The 27,911-nt window shown below is 32.9% G+C and overlaps 2 protein-coding genes across 3 annotated transcripts in view; one reads left to right on the plus strand and one right to left on the minus strand.

Moving 5' to 3' along the window:
* DAAM (disheveled-associated activator of morphogenesis-like protein) overlaps nucleotides 1–27,911 on the plus strand; it is a 524,757-nt gene that overhangs the window by 118,106 nt on the left and 378,740 nt on the right. For both annotated transcript variants that reach the window (XM_072530050.1, XM_072530049.1), the window contains exon 3: nucleotides 6,986–7,009. The gene's annotated coding sequence lies outside the window, so the exon portion shown is untranslated. The remainder of the gene's footprint in view (nucleotides 1–6,985; nucleotides 7,010–27,911) is intronic.
* LOC140439879 (facilitated trehalose transporter Tret1-2 homolog) lies at nucleotides 19,977–27,895 on the minus strand. Its single transcript, XM_072530045.1, has 2 exons — nucleotides 27,744–27,895; nucleotides 19,977–21,835 (listed from the first exon to the last, which is right to left on the minus strand). Exons 1-2 carry the CDS (start codon nucleotides 27,877–27,879, stop codon nucleotides 20,499–20,501), a joined length of 1,473 nt encoding a protein of 490 aa, XP_072386146.1. The 5' UTR covers nucleotides 27,880–27,895; the 3' UTR covers nucleotides 19,977–20,498.

Raw genomic sequence — 27,911 nt, forward strand, 5'->3', positions numbered from 1 at the left:
GGTACTTAATTGAGATGATGGAAAATTACAAAATTAATATGGGAATTTTATAGGATGCATGTTTAAACAAATTTAATGTGATTGACTGATCGAGAATGCTCGATGTTTTAGTTTTTAGTACACTCAAAACTGGCGGTCTGTCGCACAGCCCTGCTTTTAGCTGGTTTCATATAATATTTTCGTTGAACTGGCAACGGTGCCCTAGAAATTAGAATGACACATGTGACAAGATCAACGTACACAACTTAAAAATCACGATTTTTGGGTATAAGAGTTGTACCAGTTTTTTATGACGCGAACGGTACCAGTCAGCTATGTAACAATATATGGTGGTACAGTACCAAAAGGTATGTAATTAAGCAAATTTGGTTCTAGGTTCAATATGAAATGCCACCACCTTCCAGTTACTCAAAAACATTTAAAAGCACTTGTTGAAGAACTCTCAGATTCTGACCTATCAGTACTGTTGTCTGTTGGATCAAGCAACAATTATGATCGATCTTACTATGTAGCAGCTGATAATGATACGTCGGATACATCTTTGTCAGCTTCTATGGAAATTGCTGAAAATGCCTTGCATTAAAGTTAAAGCCTAGACCCACAGGTAGTTGTTGATAGAAATGTAATTCTTGACTAAGTAATTCCTGACGATACATTTGAACCGATCAAAATGCTTCTTCATGTATGAGAAAGCCAGCTGGCTGCGGGTATTATCAAGTAGTTGACACCAATGCAAATTTTATTTTATTTTAGTTTAATTTTATTTAATTTTATTTGATTTTATTTAATTTTATTTAATTTTATTTAATTTTATTTAATTTTATTTAATTTTATTTAATTTTATTTAATTTTATTATATTTATTTAATTTTCTTTAATTTTCTTTTTTTTTATTTAATTTTATTAATTTTATTAAATTTTATTTATTTTAGAGATACCAAGCTTATAAACATACTTAAATACTGTGCCAGAGAACCAAGATTTGGAAAATGCACAAAAAAGCATTTAACTAAAGATTGTGACAAGCCAAAAAACGCAGAACCAAAATGCGTCCATTGTGGTGATAAGCATCCTACCAGCTACAGAGGGTGTGTTGTCTCAAAAGAGATGCAGGAAATAAAAAACAGAAATACAAAAAAGGTCAACCTGCCGAATCCTCCAGAAAGAAGGGTAACTAAAAATAAAGAAAATTCTGCTGAGTGGAAACAGTGTTTGTAAATAAAAACATATAGCGATGCATTAAAAACCAATAATGCAAACCTACAAATGGAAAACAAGAATGTGAAAGAAAACTCGACTCTACAGCTCATACTAGATAAACTAAAAAAATTTTAATGAAAGAGTTACTCGCCTTGAACATAGCGTTAAGGGTGCTATTCCCAAAATCACAAATGGCTAGTGAAATCTAGTATCATTTTAATGCCCCTTACTTTAAAATGCATATTATATGTCTAAATTCTCAATATGAGTAAGGCAGATAACATTCAAACTATTAAACTATTTTTTTTATAAAATGTTAAACCAAATTAATCCAAATTCTTTGATAATTCGATCCACCTTTATTTTTGGCAATTCGGATCCAACTTTCTATTGGTTAACTTCATAATTCTATCGATCTTAAAAGTCTAAACTAAGTTAGCTTCCCAAAAGCTTAGTTATTATCAACAGGTGCAACTTTTTCAGATTGAATTAAAATGTACATTGTGAAACCTGCATGTATCATTCCGTATTCTTGCTGTGCATTTCAAAAAGGTAACATTAAGTAAGCTTGTCTCCTCATTGCACTTACAAATTATAACACACCTTAGTATTTATGAATTACATACATAATAAGGTAAAGCACCTTACCTCGATTACTCGTTGCATTGTATGGAGACTTAAATACATACGCCAGACGGTGCGGTGGGGCATTGATTCCAACTCCAATGGAAAAATAAACAAGCCGTTCTGAAACATACCGGGACAGATAGATAATGACTTGATTTAATCAATATTTTTGATACGAGGAGTCGTTAATAAGTGATTTGCGTTTTTTTTATATAAAATTACAAATATAAAATTAGTCTGATGTATTTTAAGAGTGTCACTGCATTTGCGAAGATAAACTATGCAAATTATAAAATCCAATTATACAAAACGCTTACAAAGTAGACAAAAGGTTTTAATAAGTTTCTCTTAAACATTTACATCATAATGCGACCAAGCTTTCTTTATTTGTTTTAATAATCATTTTCATCTAAAATGGAAAAATGTAATAAACTGTAGTTTTTTCTAACTGAAGTTAAAAAAATAACTCTACGAGATGGTTTCTATAAAACTGTTGAATTTAGGTACTCATCTTATCCTCTTTATTATACATTTCTGCATTGATTTTATGTCATCATCATCATGTTTAGCTCGACAATCCTCTGTGGATCCTGGCCTGTTCTAGGATTCGACGCCATTATGTTCCGTTTCTGGCGACGTGTTGCCATCTTCTCATTTTTAGTATCCCTAAGTCGGTCTTAACTCCATCTAACTACCTAAGTAGTAGTCACTAGCAAGCCAAGGTACGTGAAGCGTATGTCAACACGTTCAAAGATATGACTTCCAAAGGCTGTTTCGGGTTCCTCATTTGCTATAGGATCCTCAGTAACCAACATGCACTTGGTTTTGTCTTCGTTGATGACTAAACCGACCTTTTTCGCCGCCTTTCTAATTCTAGGACATTTGCTCAATATCTCGTTTGCGTCCTATTATGCCAATGTCATCAGTATATGCTAAGATTTGTATCGATCTAATGTAAATAGTACCGCCATCTCTAATTCGTGTATCTCGGACTGTCTTTTCCAAGGCAATGTTAAATAGGAAGCAAGCTAGGGCATCCACTTGTCTGGGTCCATCCTTTATCTCAAAGGATCGAGAATTCTCTCCTTGTATCCTAACACTGGCTTTGAAGTTAGACATTATCATTCTTGTTAATCAGAGTTTTTCTGGTATACCAAACTCACGCATTGTGGGTAGTACTGTTTCCTTGACACTGTCGTATGTGGCCTTAAAGTCGACAAATAGGTGATGAGTTTCAATGTTAAATTCTCATGTTTTCTCGCGAGGATCTGTCTTATTGAATAAATCTGGTCAATTGTTGATTTTTCTAAAGAGATTCCGGCATTGTATTTTCCAACTATGCTCACTGTATAAACTTCTGGCCTTTCGTAGATACCTAATATTTGCTAGCATTGTATAAGCAGTTGTTAACAGGGTTATACTTCTGTAGTTGTAACACTTGAGCTGATCGCCTTTTTTATGTAACAGGCATATCACGCCGTGAGACCATTCACAGGGCATGGTCTCATTTTGTCATGGCAAGAAATAAAAGTTTAGGGTCTGTAGCAGGGCGTCGCCATCATTCTTGTAGAGCTCACTTCAAATGTGATCAGTTTGATGGCCATTATTCAACCCATCTGTTCCAGATTGAAGCTGTATCACTATTAACTTCCTTCTCCATCCTTACAGCTCCCTATTCGTGGCTAAAAGTCTTTGCTTATTTTGTTTAAATTTCTATAGAACTTTCGAGTTTCGTTTTCTTTTTTTGCATTCTAACTGCTTTTCCTTAAATTGTCTTTTTTCTATGTAATCTTTTTCTTCTCTTCTTAGGGTCCGGCATTTCTCCTTTATTCTTCTTGTGTATCAACCATTCGCTCAACTCGGGCATATTTTGACAGATTCATAGCTGGAAACGTGCAACACAAAAGTTCCTAGCTCGCAGTATTAACTGCTAAAATAAACTTTTATTACAGACTTCTTTCATTGAAAAAAGAAGAATTATTATAAATAGTGGAAGTGATAGATACTAAACCCATAAAATTTTGGGTAGTATATGTTATGTATGGTTCTCATGTACGCATATACTTGGCAACGTTGCACTTGGTAAAGGGAACCACAAGTGACAGCTGTGACATGACAACCAAACATGGACAACATACTTAGGTTAGGGACTCCATGTGAACATGAATAATAATGTTAAGTTATATATCCTTATAAAGCTTAATAAAACCTATCGTAAGTAGCTTTATGTTATATTATGTCCCACAGTCCTAAAGAGGCATACATTACATGGTGGCAGCGAAAAAGTGACGATAGGTTACGTTGTGTTAAAAGCCGGCGATTGTGAAAAAACCTATAAAAAATATACCTAAGTAAAGGAGCTATACTGTGCTCGAATTAAGATGACAGATATTAGTAAAGGCTTAGATCCGTTTAGTTTCCAAGGAAATAATATTTCACACGAGTGGAAATTTTGGAAGCAAAAGTTCCAGTTATTTTTAACAACCTCCGACAAAAGTGAAAAACCAGACCACATAAAAATCGCTATTCTCCTAAATCAGATGGCATGCCTGAATTCTTCAACGAAATACCTGTCTCATAATGTGCCACATATACCATATTCTCTATTTAAAATTGAAGGTTTGTGGTACGGGAGAGGAGGTGGTTGACAAGTGACAGATATCAATGTCGTTAAAAGATGTATCTGTTGGAATAAAAATCAACCTGTTTTAGCATTTTAAGAAAATGCAATGAATGTTAATAAATATTAGGGCTGACTTTTTTGAGCAGCCAACTCTTTATTTTATAATATTCGTAAATATCCACTTGGCATAATTTATTATTCTCTACCATTACTTTTTTTATAACCAAAAGTCAATAAAGTTTATCCAGTTTGGATGTCATGAGACTTGGAATACTATTAAGACTTGCCACCAAAGATGTATTGATGAATGAAATAAGTTTTTATTTCTTTTATAGATGTAAAAAAATAGAGTAGCATTTATGAAATGTCATTAACAATATAAAAAATAGGCTTGTTAAAAAACTGTACTTCTAGAATAGGAGAACACCTAACACTTGATACATTGATAAAACATTGAGTACAATAAGTTTCTTTACAATATTTCTAGTTGATCTTAAAAAAATAATTATTCATCAGAATTTTACAACTATCTAATGAAAAAAAAAATAAGATGCATTATCAGAAATCAATCTAATTCCGATACCAATCCAACATAAACCCAAACCAGACCTAGCAATAATAATAGTAATGTCAATAAATTAAACAAACACTATATACCATACTTTAATGGTTTCTTAGAAGAAACGTCGAAAATGTTGGCAAAATATATCAATGTTGGACATAAATCGTCAAAAACATCCGGAAAATATATTTCAAAATTTTAAACCCAATGTTAGATCATCAGTTGGATGTTATTTCTAAAATAAATTGTAAAGACTGCAATTCGACATATATTGGGCACACACACCAATATCTACATAGAAAGGTTGTTGCACACAAACATAGTGTACAAACCAACAAATTATACACTAAAACTTTAGCCACGCATTTTCTAGAAAAAAGCCATTCTTTTGATTTTGAAAATGTAAAGATTTTGGAAAAAGAACAAAACTATAACAAAGGATGCGTACTGGAAATGATTCACATAAAAAAAATGATCAAAATTCTGTCAATAAGACTGATATCAAAGATATTTCCATTATGTACCATAATTTAATAAACTAAGTTGCTGTTTAAATGCACCATTGGCAGATATTTAAGATACGACCCTGAACCATTTACATTTTGAAGTACCAGCCATATGTATTTTAGCGTCAGATATCAATTTTGCATTCCATGCAGAACCACCAAATAGTGTAGACATAAAATACAATTGTCTATTAACGTAATTTTAAATAAATAAAGTGCTTATTGAAACTGGCAAATAGCCGAAACGTTTAAGCAATAATCAAGTGTTTTATTTGCAACAGACCGACAAACCCATGATTTAAAAAAACTTTCTGTATATATATTGACAGATATTTTTTGTTTTAAAAGAGCACCTACTATTTTCTTCTTCTTCGTGTTTTTCTCCCATTATAAGTTCGCCATTTTCGTAGTCCAGAGCACACTATTTTCTCAGTTGCCTTTTTTGAGGTCTGTATCTACCATAGCATTTCCTTTGTATTTTTTCTTGTAGCAAGTCTTCCTCTCTGTCTTCTTCCGGGCAATATTCATTGTTCAATATTCTTTTTGGTCACCTGTGCTCTGGCTTTCTTTGTTCATGCCCGTACCGCTGCAAGGCTCTGTTTTCCAACTTTTTTGTATTGAGTACTGTACTGTACTGTTTTGTATTTTGTATTGTACTTCCATTCTGTTCCATATTTCCTCTGTTCTTATTCTATCCGCTTTGGTGGTTTGTAGACGTCTTCTCATAAAGTTAAGTTCAACTGTTCTTATTTTATTTCGTATTGATGTTGCCAGTGGTCATATTTTCGCTCCATATAGGATAATATTCATCACTATGCTCTGAAAGATCCTTTTTTTGTTTTCTTTGGTTAGAATGTTGTTTCATATCACTTCATGGAGTGCTTTCGTGGCTTGTTTCCCCCCTTCTATTTTCATTTCTATATCTTTCGTACAAGTACCATTTCGGCTTGTCATTGACCTCAAATACTTAACAGTCTTACAAATTTTAATAGTCTCTTCTTCTAAGCTTAAGTTCAAATCTGCAACCTCGGATCCAATGTATAAATATTCGGTTTTAGACATATTTATCTTAGAGTCACGATAGCTCGAGGATATCTGCAGATTTATGAACGTTGAAAACACAATGATTGACCACATAAAATGTAAACAACTGAATGTTACTGTCACGTTCAGAAAAAGGGAGAAGACCGATTACAAAAGCAGATACTAGACTAGATACGACAGGGAAGACGTAGGAGAGCTAAACCATGAACAAGTTGGTGAGAGTGTATCGACGGTGGAATGGAACGAAGGGTGCTAAATGTGCACATGTGCCAAAACAGAGCTCAGTCAAGACTGGGTATCGGAAGACGACGTAGAACTTTATAAACCGTTTTTATTCTGTATATGACCTATTTTAATTTTATTTTTTAGTTTTAATTTTAAATTTTAATACCTATTAGTTTAAAATTTGTATTGTTTGTTTCAGATTTGTAATCAACGAATTTTTTTGGTAAGTGATTTTAGTAAAATTATTTCGAGTCTGTAAAGATTTACTGAATTTATTGTTCACGATGTTTCTTGGTTCCCTTTGCTTTTCTTATTCTTTATATTTACATTTAAATATTTTCTGCTTGTAAACGATTCTAAAGTGCGCAAAATATATAACGACATACTAAACTGAGCAAAAACAATATAATTATAAATTATATGGACTGTTTTCCATGTAAAAAGTAGAAAAATGTCTTGTACTTGCCTCCAGGAATGTCAAGTCCTGAATTTGTTAATTCTTTGAAGTCGACGGTCGAAATCTTTTACAGCTCTCTAGAATAGCATCTATGTTAGCAGGTTAGCAAAAATACACAAAATCTTCTAAGCACAGTCAATTAAGTTAGGAAATTTGTCATTTTCAACTTCTTCAAAAATACTTTTGAGCTCTGTATCATTCTGAAGATCAATTAACTCATTTTTCAAATCCCTAGCTTCGTATCCAAAAATAGAAAGATGAGCTACATTTGCTGTTGTTATTGCCCATTGATTTTCCACCAAGCGAAATGGTTCTTGAAACTTCTTGAAATCACTAAACCTCACAGACATTGCGTCCTTTAGGTCTGCTAACAGCTTCAGCAGGTCAGAAATCTCTTGACTTTCATCTGGATTTTCATCAAAAAGTGCTTTAACGGAAGGAAAGCTGGAATAATCTTCATTTGACAATTCTTCAATATACATATTCAGCTTCTGATTCAGTGAAAACGCAATACTCATCATTTTCGTTACAATGTTATTGTAGTCTCCTTGCAATTTGGTCAATGTTTCATTCATAATGCTCATTGTATTAGTGAGAAACGCTACTTTAAGCCACCAACTAAAATTATGAATATCAGGAAACTCTTTATTCTTTGTAGCCAAAAACAGAGTAATCTCATGTCGAATGCTGAAGAAACGTTCCAAAACTTTACCCTTACTCAGCCATCATTAGCACGTGCAAATCCTACCCTGTTGCCTAATTTCCTATGAAATTAAAATGGTAAATGTATTTAGGGTTCATTTATTTTTTCGGGCATGCGTATTTACGAGGTCCACAAGGATTTGAAACATTTTTACTGGCCGGCCAGTGCCACTGTGGGGGGGGGGGGGTAAAGATGACTAATGCGAAATGTGGTACAATGCATGGCGCCGCTCTACACTACTGTAATCTGATTAAATACATAAATAGAAACATAAATATATTATAACTTGCAAATTTTGTTTTACTGTCTACCAGTCTGAGGGCCGCAAGCGGCCCACGGGCCGTGTAGTGAGTATGGTTGCTCTAGTTGCTGTCATAAAGATTCAATATACGAAGTCAAATACGGGTAAACACAGTAAATTTGAAAAATATACTCTTCTGATAATTACATTCAAGTCAAACAAATCAAAAAACTTTGATGTTTTCTAGAAGGCATACATGTCATGTGTATATGTCTAAAAGTTTATATTCCGGCCCCATTATGACATGTTTTATTCTATTTCATCACGCGCCGATCTTCTCCAGGTTCTCACGTCTAGCAAATTTTGCGCGTCCGCTGCCACTTCCTCCTCCCATCTTTTCCGTGGCCTTCCTTTTGGTCTTGCGCCCTGCATTTTACTATCTAGGGCTCTTTTCGGCAATCTTTCTGTCTCCATTCTTACTACATGACCAGCCCAGTGAAGTCTCTGAAGTTTAACGAATTCTGAGATCGGTGTCTCTTTGAACAGTTGGTAGAGTTCATGGTTATACCTGGATCTCCATATTCCGTTTTCGTTAATAGGTCCAAATATCTTTCTTAGGACTTTTCTTTCGAAGATTTCCAGTTTTCTTTTTGTCTCTTCGGTCATAACTCATGTCTCGCACCTATAATATATTATTGGTCTGATAATAGTTTTGTAGACCCTGATTTTCGATCTCCAGTGTGTGTTTTTGGAGCAAATAAGCTTTGTTTCCCTTTACTATTCTTCTTTGGATTTCTGGTTTTTCTGTTCCATCCGTGTTTAATGTAACTCCTAAATATGTGAAACTTTCTATATATATATATATATATATATATATATATATATATATATATATATATATATATATATATATTACATTACATTATATATATATATATATATATATATATATATATATATATATATATATATATATATATATATATATATTATATATGTATGTCAATAAAAGGGCTATTGGTTAACTATTTTTTTATATCTCGAGCTTTCAATTGTGTTTACAATTATTATCAAGAGCTAAAAAAGACAAAATATCTTACAAGGTTGAACTAGAAAGAAAAAACAATTTTTGTTAACTTACCAAATAAAAATTAGTTCAGTAAATAAAAATTGCTGCTAATACAAAAATAATTAATATAAAAATGTCCTAATCTAATAAATGCTTCTCTGAAAATTTTTAGTATAATTTTGAACATTTTTTTAATACAAAAACAATTGAATTTATAAATAAGTTAAAATAGCAACCAATTACAAATAAGCCTCAATGTCATAAATGCCAAACTTAAAATTTTTATTTTTGACAATTATATTGCCAAAAATAAAATTTCGTTTAAACATTCTTTTTTGTTTAGTACCAAAAAAGAAGAAGATTTATTCACCGTTGACAGATGTCTGAAAAAATGTAACAGATATATGGAGAATTAAATATGACATTTTACAAGTTTTATATATAAATCATAAAGAAAGAATATCATTATAAATTTTGCTTAGATTTTGAATTTCTGATCTTTTGTTTAAATTATTATCACAAACCATTTCCAAAAAAGTACTTTTAAATTTATTACTTTCACTACATAAAATTTTAATGTTATCAAAATCCATAATATGGTCTTTATCGATTACATGCTCTGCCAAAGCACAAGATGGTTTTTTAATTCTGCAATCACTTTTGTGAGTTTGTTTTTTTCTTTTTTTTTTTCAAATTAAACTAAATATCCTATAGACAAATTTGAAAAAACGAATTTAGTATACAGCATTAGTTGTACTCAGTGTGAGGCTGAATATGTTGGTGAGACCGGAAGAAATCTTTCAAATCGCATTATTTCTCACAAAAGTGACTGCAGAATTAAAAAACCATCTTGTGCTATGCCAAGTCAGAAACTGCGTCAGGAAGTAGTCTAGTTTCCTGAACTTACATTCCCACCACGGCCTCAGATCGGGAATAAGCTCCTTCGTCCACCTTGCCTTTCCGCTATCATTCGCCCATTCTCTCTGCCACTCTACTATCGTTCTTTCTCTCTCATTTTCATCTATATTTACATCCGTACTCCTCGCATACACTCTCGCTCGCTCTTTGCATAACAAAACGATCGGTATCACCGTTCCAATGGCATATAGAGCATCATTTGAAACTGTCCTATATGCGCTAGATACCCTGAGGAGTATTCGCCTTTGCGAAGTCTCCATCAGCTTAGCGTATTTCGCAGTGTTTAGTACGCTACACCACACGGGGACAGCGTAAGTTACCACCGACTGGAAAACTCCATTTAACACCTTTCTTTTGGTGCTACCTGGGCCTCCAATTTTTGACATCAGCCGTATCAACGCCTTCAGATTTCGGTCCGCCTTCTTTACCGTCTTTTGGATGTGTACTCCGAACCTTAGTCCTTTCGACAACCAGACTCCCAGATACTTAATCGATTTAACCGGTGCAACCTCCACACCTTCCACTATAAAGCGAAGAGAAGATTTTTCCCGGCTCCCTTTGAGAACTAACACCTTAGTTTTCTGAGGCGCTAGCTGTAGATCGTTCTCTCTGATTCACCTACTAATGCGACGGAGGGCTGTGTTAGCCGCATTAGCCATGTCCGTTTTCTGACTCGCCTTCGCAACCAGTGCGAGATCATCGGCATAAGCTTGGCATCTGTAGCCTCAACACCCCGTCGTACAGGACATTCCAGACGATGGGACCTAGTACTGAACCCTGCAGAACACTCTGCGACAAACTGATGCTGGTATCTTTTTCTCTTATGGACCTGTCAGTAAAGTATCTGTCAATTACATTGACCAGGTGCTCACTAACGCCTAATTTTCTCAGCCTGGACATGATTTTTTCCCATGATGCCGCAATAAAGGCATTCTTGACGTCAAGCAGGAAAAGAGCCACTTATCTCTTTGTATCCTGCGTAACTAAAGAGGTTACTTCTGTGACTGCATCTATGGTAGATCTTTTGGCCCTAAAGCCATATTGGCGGACACTCAGCGCATGCTTTTCTTCTAGCTGTCGCTCACAAGCCGTTCGTACAATTTAGCTGTCGAACTAAGAAGGCAAATTGGCCGAAATCGTACCTCGTCCTCTTCACCTCTACCTTTCGGGATAAGGACAACCTTAGCCTCTTTCAACATTGTTGGAAGCTGCTGTTGTTCAAGCAGTTTGTTTAGTAATCTCAGGAAAACCTGCGGGTATCTTAGTGCGGCGAGTCTTACTATCTCCGGCATAACTCCATCTACGCCAGGTGCCTTTCGGATCTTCATCCGTCTAACTGCCTCGCCGAATTCCAACTCAGGAAAAGGTTCCGCATCTACGAAACCAATAACCCTTTTACGCCCATCCTCCATCTGAGAAAAGAGTTCCCGTATTAAACGGAGTTTCTCATCCTCAGGCAGGGGGTAGGGTGTCTTTTTCCCCTTCAATTCGGTACAGACAGTCTTGAAGCCCTGCCCCCAGATGTCCCTTTCGAGATCCTGAAGCAGGTCACTCCACCTTTGTTTCTTAGATCTTCTTATATCATTCCTGTATTCATTCTGCATTTGCTTTAATTTATTTATTCTCTCTTCCAAATGGATACCTACATTATATAACAGACGTGTGTGTCTTCTTCTTATGGTGCCTATCCGTTACGGATGTTGGACACTAACATGGCTATTCTGACTTTGTTGACTGCTGCCCTGAAAAGTCCGGTAGTGGTTAAGTTAAACCATTTTCGCAGGTTATGCAGCCAGGATATTCTTCTTCGTCCTGGACCTCTTTTCCCATGCACTTTACCTTGAAGTATGGTCCGAAGTAGGTTGTATCGTTGTTCATTGCGCATTATATGGCCCAGGTATTCTACGTGTGTGTTGACCTTCAAAAATATGTCTGAACGCTGTAAAAGAAAAAGCGGGAAGACACTGCCACCAGGTAGCAAAAGATAAATTAAAATGGAAACGCCAAGGGAGCTTTACTTTCAGAAGTGGACAGTCAATAGCTATTGAAAGAAGAAGGAAATATGTTTTAAGTTGTGAATTACGTGTTCAAAAAATATTTATTGCAATAATATTTTATTGCACAAAAACCACCACCAACAAAATAAAAACCAATTTTACTAACTGGCCTGTAAGGCTGGATTTCAGAGTTAGTCCTGGCGCTTAATTTCAAATATTCGTATATAAAAGTCCTATTTAAACAATGATAAAACTTAATTTAAAAAAAAGTATGGTGTTTATTTGTATAAATATATAAATATTCCCTTAAAATATACGTGCCGTAACTGTTTTTTTAATGTGCGATTAAACAATATTTGCACGAATATAATAAAAACTTTGTTAACATAATAAAACGCCATAAACTATAATACTTATTTAAGTTTAAATAATGAGGTAGAATTTGTTTTCAAGTAGACACGACATGTCGAAATTAATGTTATGAAATATTGTATCTACAAAATTTATATAAGTTAATATATAAGATTATCTCAATATATTTTTGTGTACAGAATAAAGAATAACAACTTTTTATAGAATCTACAATAGACATTAATGGCCAAAAATGTTAATAAGTATAATTAAAAGCCAACGATAAGTACTCAAGAAACTATATCAATTTTATGTATTACTTCTAGCAAAAGAGTATCGAAAATTATATCACATCTAGGCACTCATTTTATAGCTAACAACAAAATAAATCTTGGATTTATGTCCATCTTGTGGAAATATGTCAACGTTGTCCTTCAAATCAATGAACAAAGTTTGCACGATTGTTAATTTCCATGCTTCTGTCTAAGAATAAAATAATAAAGAGTCAGAATCTTCATAAACGTTGGGGAAAAATAAAAATGGAAAATAGATCAAAACATCATTCTATTATTTTATTTAATGATTGCGCAACTTGGACGAGAAATAAAATATAATAATCTTTTTGGTGATTGCACATCGAATGACAAATAAAAATGGAGAACGTCTCATTGATATCTGCAAGAACTGTGATTTGGTTTTTATATCTACATCTTTCAACCATCTACCTCGAAAAAAGCCAAAACTTGAAAACATCCTAACTTAATGCTTGGTGAATAGCAAGTTGATCATGTGGCTATCTTTAAGAAATCCATAAAAGAAATGGTTAATGTTAAAGTTTTGAGGAATGCCAATATTGATTTAGGTAATTACTTACAACGAGTGGAAATTCGATAATCTTGACACGGTAAAGCATCTGCTCAAGCAAATCCTACAGAAAGCCGTATATGGTACGGGATTGCAGCCAATAGAGATAGCAAGTTAACGATATTTTTTAGTGTGACCACGCCCTGACAAGAGCTCAAGGAATGAGGAAGAGGAAACATGTTCACAACATTATTCTTAATATTTGGGAATCAGAAACTTTTTCTTCTTGTGTAGACATGTCTGTTTTTCAATGTGCCTCCAGTAACTTGCCGTTCCATCGTTTTCGTAGTCTTCCCTGATCTAGACTGATCGTCTTCCTATTGTAAAACCGTCTCTTGCCGTCTTTACAACTCTACTTGTTGTTATTTGGCTTACATGATCGCCCCATTCTACTCTTTTATTTCTAGCCCAGTTCTTGATGCTCTCCACCTAATCCTGATCCACCTTGCATCACCCTCGTATATCTGTACATCTAGCTCCGGTTACCATCTACTTTTCTAAGGGTTTTCATCTATACTGTTTCTAGCATTCTTTTTGTTCTTCATATTCTCTGTGTCTCCATATTGTTGTATTTAGTCATTTTGCGGCTCTGTTTGCTCTATTAAAATATTTTAAGTTGTTTTTTCCCATTTGTTATTATTGTTTTATTCTTACCCTTTTATTATTTCATCCATGATCAGGTTAAACAATAGATGACTCAGGGAATCCCCTGTCTTATCCCATGGCCAGCTTCAATTGGGTCAATTAGTTCTCCTTATACTTTTGCTTTTATTGTGTTGTTCTGGTAGTTTGACCTGGTCAAATGCCTTCATAATGTCCACGAAACATAGATAAGCTGGTTTGTTTTATTCTAATGATTTCATCTTCCATGATCTTCCCGACCTAAAACCTCGTTGTTCTTCTGGTGGTGTTAAAATTACTTTCAGTTTATGTATTATCACTTTGGTTGTTATTTTAGTGTTGTGTTTAATAAATTAATTTCTCTGCAGTTCTCCGATTTCGATGTGTACCCCTTATTCAAGAGAAGTATTAGGATGCTGGATCTCCATTCTCCATGTGGTATTCTGTTTTGGTCCATTATTTTTTGGGTTAGTTTTAATAGCTATTTGGTCAGATCTGGTCATCCGTACTTTAGGAGTTCATTCGGTATTCTGTTCTCTTCTAGTGATTTTCTATATTTTTTAATTTCCGTAATGTTTCCTTTGCCTCTCCCTCCTCAATGAATATTTCTTCGTTTATGGACACTCATGATCTTGGTGGTTCAATATCGTCACCTTTAGCAAATAGAAACTGAAAGTAGTTTGCCCATGTTTCCATCTGAATTTGTTTTGTTTTTATTAGCCAACTCCATATTTCTCTTTGTGTTTTGTAGAAGTCGTGTTCCATATGTTTTCAGAAGCTCTGCAGTGTTCCTTTTTTTATTTGTCTGACTAAAGTATCCGTTTCACTTCGGATTCGTTTAGAGTAGTTGTATGTCTTGTGTGTTCTATATTGTAAAAATGGTTTCTTCTTTTCTTCACATTTTGTCTTTACTTCCTCTCTAAACCATGGGATTTTCTTTTGTGATGTTTTATGGTCATCTAGAACGTATGAATCCTCAAAGACTAACCCATCTCATTTACTTTTTAATCTCAAGATCATAATTTTCTTCAAAATGGGCAAGCCAGGTTAAAAAAAATGTGCATCAAGCGAAATGTGGAATTTCCACCTGGTGACCTCCAAGCATATCAAGGTCTCAGAGATATTATTAATATTATTTTTCTCGTGACAGTGATCCCTCCCAGCAAACTATAGTTGTTTTGAGTAGTATGTACCTCTATAACAAGAACCTATATGTTTCCTGCAGTCGATTTTTTGGACTTATTTCGTTATTAACAAATTAAAGTCATAAACCAGTAAAGTTTTGCTTTTTTCTTCAAGCAGCAGAAAGTAAGCATTTGAAACAAATTTGAAAGTAAGAAACTTAAAAGTTATATAAAAACCTTTAAAATTACGTTTCCTTAATGTTTCTATATCCTTATTAGTTGCGTAGAAAGTTGAAAAGTAAATCAGAAATTTCGGTTTATTATAAATGTTAATAAATTTTTGTTAAAATCCCTCTGGTCTTTTTTTGTATGAGGCATCCTTTTTTCTGCAAGAAACATCTGACAATGTATTAAAAAATTTTCAAATTTTTTAATACATTGTCTAGTAAGCTAGTGTCTTCTATCAGTTATTTTATTTAGCTAAACTATTTTGTTTTGTTAGTTCGTAATACAAAAAATTCTTCTAATAATTTAATTTTATATTCCTTATTCATATTGACGATTCAGACATATAATAGATTTTAAAGCAGATGACTTGTCAATGTTATTGTCAATTTTTTTGTCAAAATTCATAAGTAAACCCAGGTAAAAAACTCATAATATTATCTCGATATGGTAATTTATCGTACGTTTTTATTAGCAACTAGCTGATCGGCCGAACTACGTACCGCCTTAAAATTAAATAATGTATCTAAGTTTAATAAGCTCCTCTTTCGAGTCTGTTAAGTAACAGAAATCTCTAGGTAATGAAATGAATCCGGTCGATATGTCAATAGCGACTTTACCATTTTAAATATCTAACAACTGCTTCGTAAACACAATCGCACTTTGATTGTGTTGCAAAATACTCGCATATTATTGGTCAATTGGAGCGTCTTTACATGCCGCCACAAATTGGATAATTTTTGGCATGCGTTTGGTTTGTCCGCAGCAGTTAATTGGGGAATAATTATTAAATAAGGAACAGACTGACAATAGATTCATGGCTTCAACAAAAATGTTTTTAATTGTAACGAATATCTTTCAAAGTTCCTGTAATGACGTCTTGTGTGTTAATGTACATTCATTCCAAACGGTTAATTTGCATACCTGTAAAATCTTCACTATTGCTTTATTTTTGTCGATTTTGCAGTCTCATGTTTCATTCATTTGTATGTTTAATGGTAATTTCAAGACAAAATAATTCGTCCTCCTTCTAATAAAGTTGCAGATATTTAAGATGAAGCCCACAGAAGGGTTACTGTGATCTGATCCTTGCCAATAACAATAAAATTAGTAATATTTTTTCTGTCCATCCTGGACCATCAAGGAAGTAAATTCCACCAGATCCAATGTTCACAGCTTCTATCAATGTATCGTACGCAATCTTTGTTGTTGATTCAATTGTAGAAAATTTGTATGAACGATTTCGGCAAATACTTCAGTGTTGAACTGTTGTTCTCTTTTCAACTGTTGTCCTATTTCATAGAGTCACAAAGAAAATGAATAACATTTATTGACTGTCAAATATTAATGGTGCTTCATACATTTTCTATAAAAGATATATCAAGCTACATAAAAAACTTTATATTAATAATAAATTAAACTTAAAAAAATAAATAAAAGAAAGACCAAATGACAACAAAAAATTGAATTAGTATACTGCGGGTCTGTTCGTTAAATTCAAGATTTGATTTTATTATGTTTTGTTTTATTGTATTGTATTTTATTCAATTTTATTTTAATTTTATTCTATTTTATTCTATTTTATTTTACTTTATTTCATTTACTTTTAATTTATTTTATTTTAATCTAATTTAATTTTGTTGTATTTTATTCTATTTAATTGTATTCTACTCTATTTTATATTATTTTATTTTACTCTATTTTATACTAATTTATTTTATTTTAATTTTATTTAATATTAATTTATTTTGTCCTATTTTATTTTGTTTTATTTTTACTCTATTTTATTCTACTTTATTCCATTTGATCCTAATTTATTTTATTTTATTATTATTTTATTTTATTTCAATCTATTTTATTCTAGAGCTACTGCTCCTTAATTTGATCCTTGCTAATAACAATAAAATTAGTAATGTTTTTTTCTGTCTATGCCAGAGCATCAAGGAAATACCTTCCACTAGATTCAATATTCACAGCTTCTATAGCTTATTTCAAATCGAGTAGCGAGCCCTTCTACGAAATAGTTAATGGCGCAGACAATAGAATATCTATTATCAGACCCATGCAGTTGCGTTGCAATATTAAACAAATTAAATTATTTGAAATCGCACTAATTACAAAATTATTACTTACTCACATAATAAATGGAGTTTGATTGTACACAAATTGTTTTATAGATACCAAATTTTTTGTTTCTTATAATACCATCTTTAATAATTGATACTCTATAAAGTTTGGTAAAAGTTAATTCCTAATTTAGTATCAGTAACCTTAAAATCGTAATTATAAATATTTGGACAAAATTAAATATTACAGAAGCGAAGGTAAGTCAATTGTATATGTTGATGAAACCTATGTACGTGCAGGACACACTACGCCAAATAGCTGGACAGATGACAGTGGCAAAGGATTGTTCAAAAACATTTCAAAAGGAAGTAGGTTGGTTATCGTACATGGTGGTGGGGAGATGGGTTTCAGACAGAATACGCTTTTGATTTTTAGGTCAGGAGCTAAGACTGGAGATTATCATGATGATATGAATTCAGAAAATTATAAAAAGTGGATGAAAGAACAGTTAATTTCCAATTTGTCTGTTGGATCTGTTTTTGTTACTGATTATGCGTCATATCATAATGTACAAATTAATAAAGCACTCACCAGTAATTCTAACAAAATGGATACGATATCTTGGTTGACAAAAAAAAATTACCATTTGTAACGTCAATGTTAAAACCGCAATTGTATGAAATCATCAAACGACAAACAAGATTATATTCAATATAAATTGGACAAAGTGCTGCAAAAATGTGGATATATTTCTTTAAAACTTACGCCATATTATTCAGACCTGAACCCTATAGAAATGGTTTGGGCGAAAATAAAAAATGAAGTTGCAAAACAAAACGTTTATTTTAAGTTAGATGACGTAAAAGTGTTGGTGGAACAGGAATTTGCTAGAATAACTGTAGATAACTGGAAGAAACTGTGTGAACATGTTGTCAAAGTTGAAGATAAGTATTTGGAAAGTGAACGTCGCATAGATGTAGTTACTGAATAATTAAGGATTGATTTAAATGATTCTAGTGACGACATTGCATCTGATTATGAAAGTGAATAATATAAATTAACATTACGCTGTACCTATGTAACCTATGTGAATATAAGTTTTCCAAACTGTCCTGTATGTATGTATTTTTTTTTACTTTATTACAATCATTTCGTATATTCTTCTATTTAACTTTGTGACGTTTAAGTGAGTAATAATATAAATAATAAAGGTTTTAAAGTTAAAACAATCTTTGTAATCAATATTTTTTAATACTGTAATCTGTAATACGTATCTGTGCTTTCACATACAGGCAATATATGTAAGTGATATATTATAATAATATGTATTAAAATATGTAGTACAATATTGCCCAAAATATAATCTAATATCATTGTTTAATAAATTGTGTGTACCTATCTTTAACAATTTGATTTAAATCATAAGTATTTTTTGGAACGCCACTGCTGTTTGGTGAGTCTTTATTGGTCCTAGAAATTTCCGCTACTACAGTTGAAACATACTCTATTACAGTATCGTACGCAATTCTTTTTTGTTGATTCAATTGTAGAAAATTTGTATGAACTATTTCGACAAATGCTTTAGTGTTGAACTGTTGTTCTCTTTGTAACTGTTGTTCACTTTCATAAAGTCACAAAGAAAATGAATAACATTTATATACTGTCAAGTAATAATTGTGCTTCATAAATTTTCTTTGATAGATATATTAAGCTAGATGAAAAAATATATCTTGATAATAAAGTAAAATAAAAAATATAAAATAAAAGACAGACCAAATGACAGACCAAACAATTGAATTAGAATACTACGGGTATATTAATATTCGTCAAATTTAAGATTTGATTTTATTATATTTAAAAAAATTTATTTAAAAATTCCTTTATAAAAGGTTTATATTAAAACACCAGAACATTTTGGGAACTGATATTCCATCATCAGTGCTATCTGGATGTACATGTTTTGGGCCACTAAATAAATGCGTAAATACCCTTTAAATATTGTTAAATTAAATTTAAGCTACATTTGATTTTGCGCCATCTATTAGTTATATTGCAATTTAAAATAACAGAAAAACATTTTTACGTCTTTTCTTACAATTTTTTAAAAATCATCTTTTACACAAACCTTCTCCTGATAATAACAAACATAACAAAAAAAGAAATATCTAATTTTGTGCAGTCGTTCTGACGAGATTAATTTTTATTTATATAGATTTGGTAATTATTATATTAATTAGTAATTAGTAATTTAGTAATTAATCTTATGTGTAATATTTAAGAAATAATTGTTCTGTCAAGATTGGGTGTCGTTGTCTTTTAAATTAATATTGTTTTTTTATTTTGAGAACGACATCCGAAGTGAAAATCGAAACGTCAAAAATAAACTTATTTTAAAGTAAAATGGTGGCTTATTTCCAACAAAAACAGTAAAATGATACATTTAAGGAACAAACAGCTGACTGTAAGTACAGTGGTTGCCATTTAATGGAAACTAATTTTACATAAGAAAAGTGCCGGGGTTCTTTGGAGCCAGACTAAAAAAAAACAAACCAATTTATTGTTGTGATATAAAATTTATTTATCATCCAGATTAGACTTTAAACTGTTATGTTAAAGGTTTATAACAGAGAACAAAGGAGAAATTTTAAATAATTTATGTTTTTTACATAATACACTATCAGAACAACAGAACAAAATAACAGTGATTTACGGAACGCAATGAAACGTTTCAATACACGCCATCATGCGTATGGCTCTAAGATCGAAAAAATCCATCAAATTTCGTTTTACACAGGTTTTACTGTATAAATTCTAGCAATATATTTAGCACGTTAGATAATTATTCAGTTAACAGGCTGGGTTCAGATAGAACTTTACTAAAAGTAATCATGTGTTAACTCTGAAAATAATTCCCAAATAATCTGAAAATAACTGAAAAGATTAGCGAATACCATATACCGTTTATACGCCGCATTATCCTTATTAAAAAAGCTAAAAAAGCTTTATTAATTTTCGTGTAATAGAATACTTCCGTGGTAAGTAATTGATTATCACAGAGAAAAAAATGAAAAAAATCTAATAGTTTTTCAACGATATCTGAATTTCCGCTATACTTTTTCCTCTCGTTTCTGGTAGAAATACATACATAAGAATTGCACCAAGGATACAGAAAAAACCAAATATCCACATACACCAATGAATCCCCAAAATACTAGCTACGAAGGGAAACGCAGAAGAAAAACCGATGAATATTAGTCCTGTCGTGTTAAAGAGAATAACAAAGGCAGTTGCTCTAAGATCGGATGTGAATAGTTCGGATGTTAAAACTGTTGGAAGTGGTCCAAGACCTAATGAAAAGGACATTACGTACACTAAAACTGTCACAATCGGGACCAGTTGTAATTGGGAGACTAAAGGGGAATTAAGATGTGTCAAATAAAAATATATGCCCAATATTGCCACTGAGATTCCAGTTCCGACTGAAGAAACTAATAACATTATTTTTCTGTCAAATCTTTCTACAATCATGGAACTGACCGTGAAGCTAATCGTTTTAACAATTCCCACACTAATTGCTACTGTATTAGAGGAGATATTTGAACTCGACGTTTCAAAGATTGGTTCCATAAGACTCATCACAGTCGGTACCCCACACAGAAATTGTGTACATAGGACTAGAGAGGCTAAATATAAACCAAGTCTTGCTTCTTTTACAGTCCACATTTGAACAATTTTTAGTTGATTATGTGAGTTTACTTTATTTACTTCCTCTCGTATGTCATTAAAATCGTTATTTAATTCATTGTCGGTTTTGTTATTTCTCAATCGCTTTAATACATCTATACATTTTTTTTCCTTTCCTTTTGAGAACAAATATACTGGAGATTCTGGAGCAAATGGGAAAAATATAAGAAATGGTACTAGGGGGAGACCAACCAAAAGTGTAAAAATTTTGAAATTAAATTTTGGTCCAAGAACAAAGCAATAGAGCTCACCAAGACTGAGACAAACCGACATCAGGCTGCCGTATTTTGCTCTGTTGTGATTTTCACAAATTTCCGTCAAATATATGGGGAGCACCATCATAGTAGTGCCTATACAAGTTACGTAAAGGCAATTCCAAGTTATAATCAGTTTCATATTTGTGCTATAAGCTGTTCCGATTAAACCCACCAATGTGCCAAAGCACAAGATCTGTAGACTTAGTTTTCTGCCCAGTCGATCCGCTGTCATTTGTAAGATGCTACATCCAACTAAGGATACAAACATAGGTGCTCCTAATAACATAGATATTTCTGATGTTGTTATTGGTTTTCCAATAGGATTGATTGCTGTATCATTGGATTCTAGCTTCAAAATCGCCGGGGAGGTCCATGTTATTGATGATCCAGTTATTACCATGGGAAGTATCCCTAGAAATAAAATCAAATGTAATTAGATTAAGTTATTTATTTATATTTGAAAACATACAAAATGAAAGGGATTGTATGACGTATTTGACGGTTTTTATCGTACTAAATATTTATATCACTGAGAACGACCATTACAAATTACAAAAGTTTCTGAAACTGTTTTCTTATGGCATGTCTAAGTTAAATATTGAAATCGAAACGTCACAAGTTAGTTAGAAAACGTAATTTTCATTATAATCAATTGCGGCTTAATCCCTTATAAACCTAATATTGACTATTACATAAACTCGATTATCCAAAAGACATAATAAATAACAAAACTTTCCTCTTTCTTTATCTCCCAGCTGGGTATAGTTGGTCCCAAAATCTAAAACAAATATTAACACACTTAAACTGTTTTTCCGCAGTATCTACAATTACTATATCATTCTCTTACTTCTTCTTCTTCCTCTTTATAAGCAGTTCTGCTTTTCGTTGGCGGATTCTTTTGCCGGTTGATGACTTTTCTCTTGCTATTTTGACGACACGGGTCTCCTACATTCTGCTTATGTCGTTATTACATTCTTTTTTTCTTTCTATTTTTCTTTCTTTATTCTTTTCTATTTTGTGTCCATTTACTTATACAATGTACGTTACATTTTCTTCTAATGTTTTCACATATTTTTCGATCTTTCAGCGTATTTCCTCTAATTATTCTCAGTACTCTCATGATAAAAAAGATTCTAACAGCGCAACCCGTGGGAATAAGAAGACGGGGTAGACCAAAGCTGAGGTGGATGCACGGGGTAACACAAGATGCTGAGAAGATCGGAGTCGGCAACTGGAAAATGCAAGCGAGGGACAGAATAGAATGGCGTAGAAAGCTTGAGAAGGTCGAGGCCCTCTAAGGGCTGTAGCACCAAGATGATGATGATGATGATGATGATTCTCAGTACTCTAATATCTGCCGTTTCCAGTAGCATTTGCGTTGTGGCTGTGTCGGATCTTGTTTTTAAGGCATATGTCATTATTGGTCTTACACTGGCTTTATAAATTCTTGACTTTATCTCAATGTAAATGTGTCTGTTTCACCATATAGTGTTATTAAGGCATCCTGCCAGTCTATTTGCTTTTTGTACTTAATCTCTCACTTCTTTCTCCAGGTCTTCATAGCTAGACAGTGTAATTCCCAGGTATTTTATTTCCATTACCTGTTCAATACTGATGCCATCAATTTCTATTTTACATCTGGTTGGTTCTTTGCTGACTATTATTGTTTTAATTTTTTGAGATGAGATTGTCATAATAAATTCTTTTTCTTTCTTTCTTAATTTCTTTGTTTCCCATTCTCTATTCTCTTCATTTGTTAACGTTTTTGTTGATATTCACACCCTACCTACCTTACTTACACCCTACAAATTAAATTTCCACAAAAGCTCATTTGCTTTAACACCTATAGAAATTTTTATAATAGAAAATACATGTTAAATTAGCCCAAGAATTTGCTTTGTGTTTTAAAAATTTTCTGAAAGCCAAAATAACAATTTTTTCCAAAAGGTATATTTTATATTCATACAAAAACATAAATTTATGGTCATTTATGGAGAACTTCATCGATATCGGGTGATTAAAGACGACATAAAAGAAATACGTTTTTCTGAGCTTCCTCACACTAATAAATCATCCTGTATATTGAATATCCTAATAAATCCTTGACAAACGCTGGCTTCTAGTTTAAAGCGGAATACATGTTGTTGACTCTAAAGTTTGCTGAGTTGGTGACATACAGTTTACTAATTTTACTGAGAATAAACCACAATTGTATATTCAAGTAGGTTTATTTGGACAATTCGATTTATACTTCGTCATCCAGTAAAAATAGTAAATTGTATTAACAATGTATGCCCCAAAAAAGTAGCTTCAAAACATTATTGACATATAGTTGTATGCCTAAAGGTTTATTAGGGCCCTGTTATACAAGCACTAATGTACTAGCATTAGCCTTTACCCAACCGGACAATGGCACTACCATGGAGTAAATTATACGAATGACATTTAGTATCGTCGGCGCGGCGAGTCCGTGTTATCCCGACGGCAATCGCTGCTAGCGCGACCGGCTGCGTTAGTAGCGCGCAGTTCCCGCATTGCACATAGCACGCGCATCAAGTTATACCTAGCGCTTATAACGCGGGCAAAGTGGTCTTAACGCGAGGTAACTACAGTGACGTATAACTTGGAAATTATGCGCCCTGTTTCTCGCGTCATCAACGCGATGGCATTAGCGCTCGTATAAGAGCTTCCTCAGATGTTCGGTGTTTCCCATTTCTTTTAGTGTGCGCTACATTTTATGCCACTTTACATTGTCGAACGCTTTCTATAATTTGTCTTAGGTTAAGAATCTGTTCTTGTGTATCACGTAATGGAATCTGTTGTAAAAGTATTGATTTTAGTCACTTGTTAATTATAATAAGAAGAACTTTACTTGCTTTGGAGATTAGGACTATCGTACGGGAGTTTTACATTCAGTTGGTGAATTCATTTTTTGAGTGCTTCCATAGTATAACGTTTTCCGCTGGAGATTTTCTAGTTTTTACCTTCTTTATAGCGGTCATTATTTGGGATTTTAAAATATGTGATTAACATGGCAGAAAATTTATAAATGCAATTAAAATTAGAAAAACATCGTATCTGGGTCATATACTTCGAAACGATAAATTCTCTCTTCTACACCTCATTATGCAAGAAAGAGTAAAGGGAAGAAAAGGCTGGGGAAGAAAGAAGAAATCTTGGTTGAGAAATATCAGAGATTGGACTAACCTGAGTGTTGAACAGATATTTCAAGTAGTGAAGTCAAGGTTACTAACCTTCGCGGGTAATGTTAAACATCGTGTTTATAATATTAAGTTCACTGTAGATGACAAACTGTAGCAGCCTTTCTAATTTTGTTCGCCTATTCCAAACCAACCAACTGTCTCTTTCAGCTGATCTGCTAAGGTTGATATGGGTATATTAGCAATGGTTACTTCTTGCGTATATTAGCGATGTTTCCAGTTTATTATCTGGTATACTTCTTCTACTTCATATGTTTCAATGCATGTTAGCATATCTACTTGTGGTACATGGATCTTTGTTAGCTGCGCATCGAGAGTCATTTTAATTAGGCGATCGTTTATTGAGACATATTCGTATACATATTTTACGACGTTCTTTGAGCCAGTATTGCTGCACCTTTTTGATCAGTTTTATTGGCTCCCTACATAAAGATTTCGTAATGATTAGATTTCCAGTGTCCTTGGCCTTAGAAACTCAACATATATCTACTTTAACACTGATAAGTTCTTGTTCCAAGAAATGCAGCGTGCCTGGTTTTAACAATCCTCAGACAATCCTGGTTGTTCACATCCATCTGCTAGGTCATCCATTTCACATTAGTCGAACTGAATTCGACATGGCGCCGATTGTGTGCCAGATCACATAACACTGTACTAATTTCATTGATTTTCGTTTGACTTCTTGATTGTTACAATCGATTAATTCAATACGTAGTTGTCGCCTGTAAGTGTCCAGCACTGAATCTAAGAAAAAATTTTTCCTCTATAGCTGCAAACCAGTATGACTTAGCTGTTTCCTAAATTATAGGCTATGCTTATGCTTTTCCTATACTACTGTAGCATTTTAAAGTATATTTTTCTAAGACATAACCATTACGCTTACCAATATCGCCGCTGCTTGGTCGGGGACTAATATATTCCGAGCTAATCTTTATATCTGAAGGCTGTCCACTATGCGCCAGCTGTGACCCTGCGGACAGTCTGCAGTTCAGCCTCAGCAGAAGAATATTTATATCGTCGGTTAATTATAAAATTGAAAATAGAGAATGAAATCGAAAATAATACGCCGAATAAGACCAAAACTTAAAAAGTTTTGAATATTGAAAAATGAAAAATATTCACAATATCTTCGGACTAAAATATTTGACCAATGTATTTTACCAGTGCTAACATACGCAGTACAAGAATGGACGCTGAGGAAAAAAACATGGAAAAATATCTAAAACAGAAAGGGCCATGGAGAGGCAGATCCTCCACGTAAAATTAAAAGACAAGAAGAATAATGATTAGATAAGGTGCAGAACTAAATACTCCAGACGTCAGAGACGAAAATTCCACCGAACCTCTAAAAATCATACGAACAAGCTGAATTTTGCTAAGAATGTTAATTTTTGAACCCCAAAAAAGATGCAAAAAAGTTTACCACTTTTATCCCTGGGCTTCTCCCCTTGCAGGGGGTAAAAACGCAAAAAAATCGATTTACCAAGAATCTGTACACCGCATTGTAGAGAAAAATGTTTTAAATAAAAAATTTAGCTGAGATAATTTTAAACAAAAATGTTTATAAGCATTTTTTGTGTAGAATGAACCGTTTTCTTAGAAACAACGATTGAAGCGGCATTTGATGTTGCATGTCAGTTACGCGCGAAATCAATGTTTAATAAAATTTGTATCAGCTCGGCGGTAAAAATTCGATATCTTTTGATTCAAGTGACCTTTCGACCAAAATCAAAATACATTTTAAAGGTAAAGAGTTCACCTTTCGTATGCAGTGTTTGTATTTTGCCGCAAATAAACTTAGATTTTATACAGGTGTTAAATAAATAAACGTGACGTATTTTTGCTATTTTTTATGATTCTCACGAGATCAATAAAATATTCCCTTTCATTGATTAGCCAATATCAAGTTTCGATTACTAGAGCCTAATCTTAAAAACTTAGCAATGAAATTTTAACAACAAACGATCTAAAATATTTAAAACTTTTTTTTCAATTATACAAAACAAAACTTCTGCAAAAAACTGCACCCAAAACCGTCTTCTGAAATTTATTTCCCGTGACGTGTGATTGTTTTTAATGTAAAACGTTAAGTTCTGCGTTTTTTATTCATATTTCAAATGCCTCATATTTGTTACCCCAACTCAAAATTGAAATTTCATGTCATAGGTTTTAAAGATTGATCTCTAAAAATGACAATTTTACTACAACTAGTCAATAAAAGTGATCAATTTTATTGATATCACGAGAACCATAAAAAATGGTAAAAATTGCGCCACGTTTATTTATGTATACATAACACGTGTATAAAATCTGAGTTTATTTGCGGCAAAATACAAAAACTGTATACGAAAGGTGAACTTTTACTTTTAAAACGCATCTTGATTTTTGTCGATAGGTCACTTGAATCAAAATATATCAAATTTTTACCCTCGAGCTGATATAAATTTTATTGAACATTTATTTCGGGCGCGTAACTGACATGCAAAATCGACGGTCGCTTCAAGCGTTGGTTCTAAGAGAACGGTTAAAACATTTTTTTCTACGGTGTACAGATTCTTGGAAAATCGATTTTTTTGCTTTTTTACCCCCCTACGGAGGGGGTTTTAGGGGAAAGCCCGGGAGTAAAGGTGATAAACCGTTTTTTTGGGGTCCCAAAATTAATATTCTCTGCAAAATTCAGCTTGTTCGTATGAATTTTAGGGGTCAACTCTCCGACGACTGGACTAAAAGTAAAATATACTATACAAACAATATTTATACTTAAATGCAAATTTGTGGGCCACAGCACAAGATAGAAATATGGTAGATAAAATTGACAAATCATTCACTGGATAGCATGAGAATATAAAAAGATGGGCAGATGAGTCAAAACCAAAAAAAAATTGGGACGTTTTCCAACGTATAATGAAATATTTTATTTTATGAACATGAAAAATATATCGCATTAGCTATAATATTAAGAAACAAATCACAATAAAATGTAACGTAACACAATAAAAACAATGGAAATATTTTCAAGAATCCTAGTTCAGTTTGAATGAACATAACAATGATAATGAAGCTTATTATTACAGAAAATATTAATAGCCCTAACTTACCAATAATTGCAGTAAAATAAAGAAACAACGTGTCAGGTTTATGTTTGATTTCTTGCACACATTTTAACTCATCAACACATTGTTCATACTTTTCCTTATTAGTTAGGAGCTCCCTAACTTCGTTGCTGTTTTCCATTATTATTTTATCTACACTAAATAAAAATAAAA

This window comes from Diabrotica undecimpunctata, chromosome 4 (assembly GCF_040954645.1).
Source record: "Diabrotica undecimpunctata isolate CICGRU chromosome 4, icDiaUnde3, whole genome shotgun sequence".
NCBI classification, from domain to species: Eukaryota; Metazoa; Arthropoda; class Insecta; order Coleoptera; family Chrysomelidae; genus Diabrotica; species Diabrotica undecimpunctata.

Excerpts from the sequence above, each read along its gene's own strand:
- LOC140439879 (XM_072530045.1), bottom strand. The coding sequence starts at position 27,879 with ATGGAAAACAGCAACGAAGTTAGGGAGCTCCTAACTAATAAGGAAAAG. Across the intron at positions 21,836-27,743 it reads TTATTTTACTGCAATTATTG|GGATACTTCCCATGGTAATA; the intron begins GTAAGTTAGGGC and ends TTTTATTTCTAG.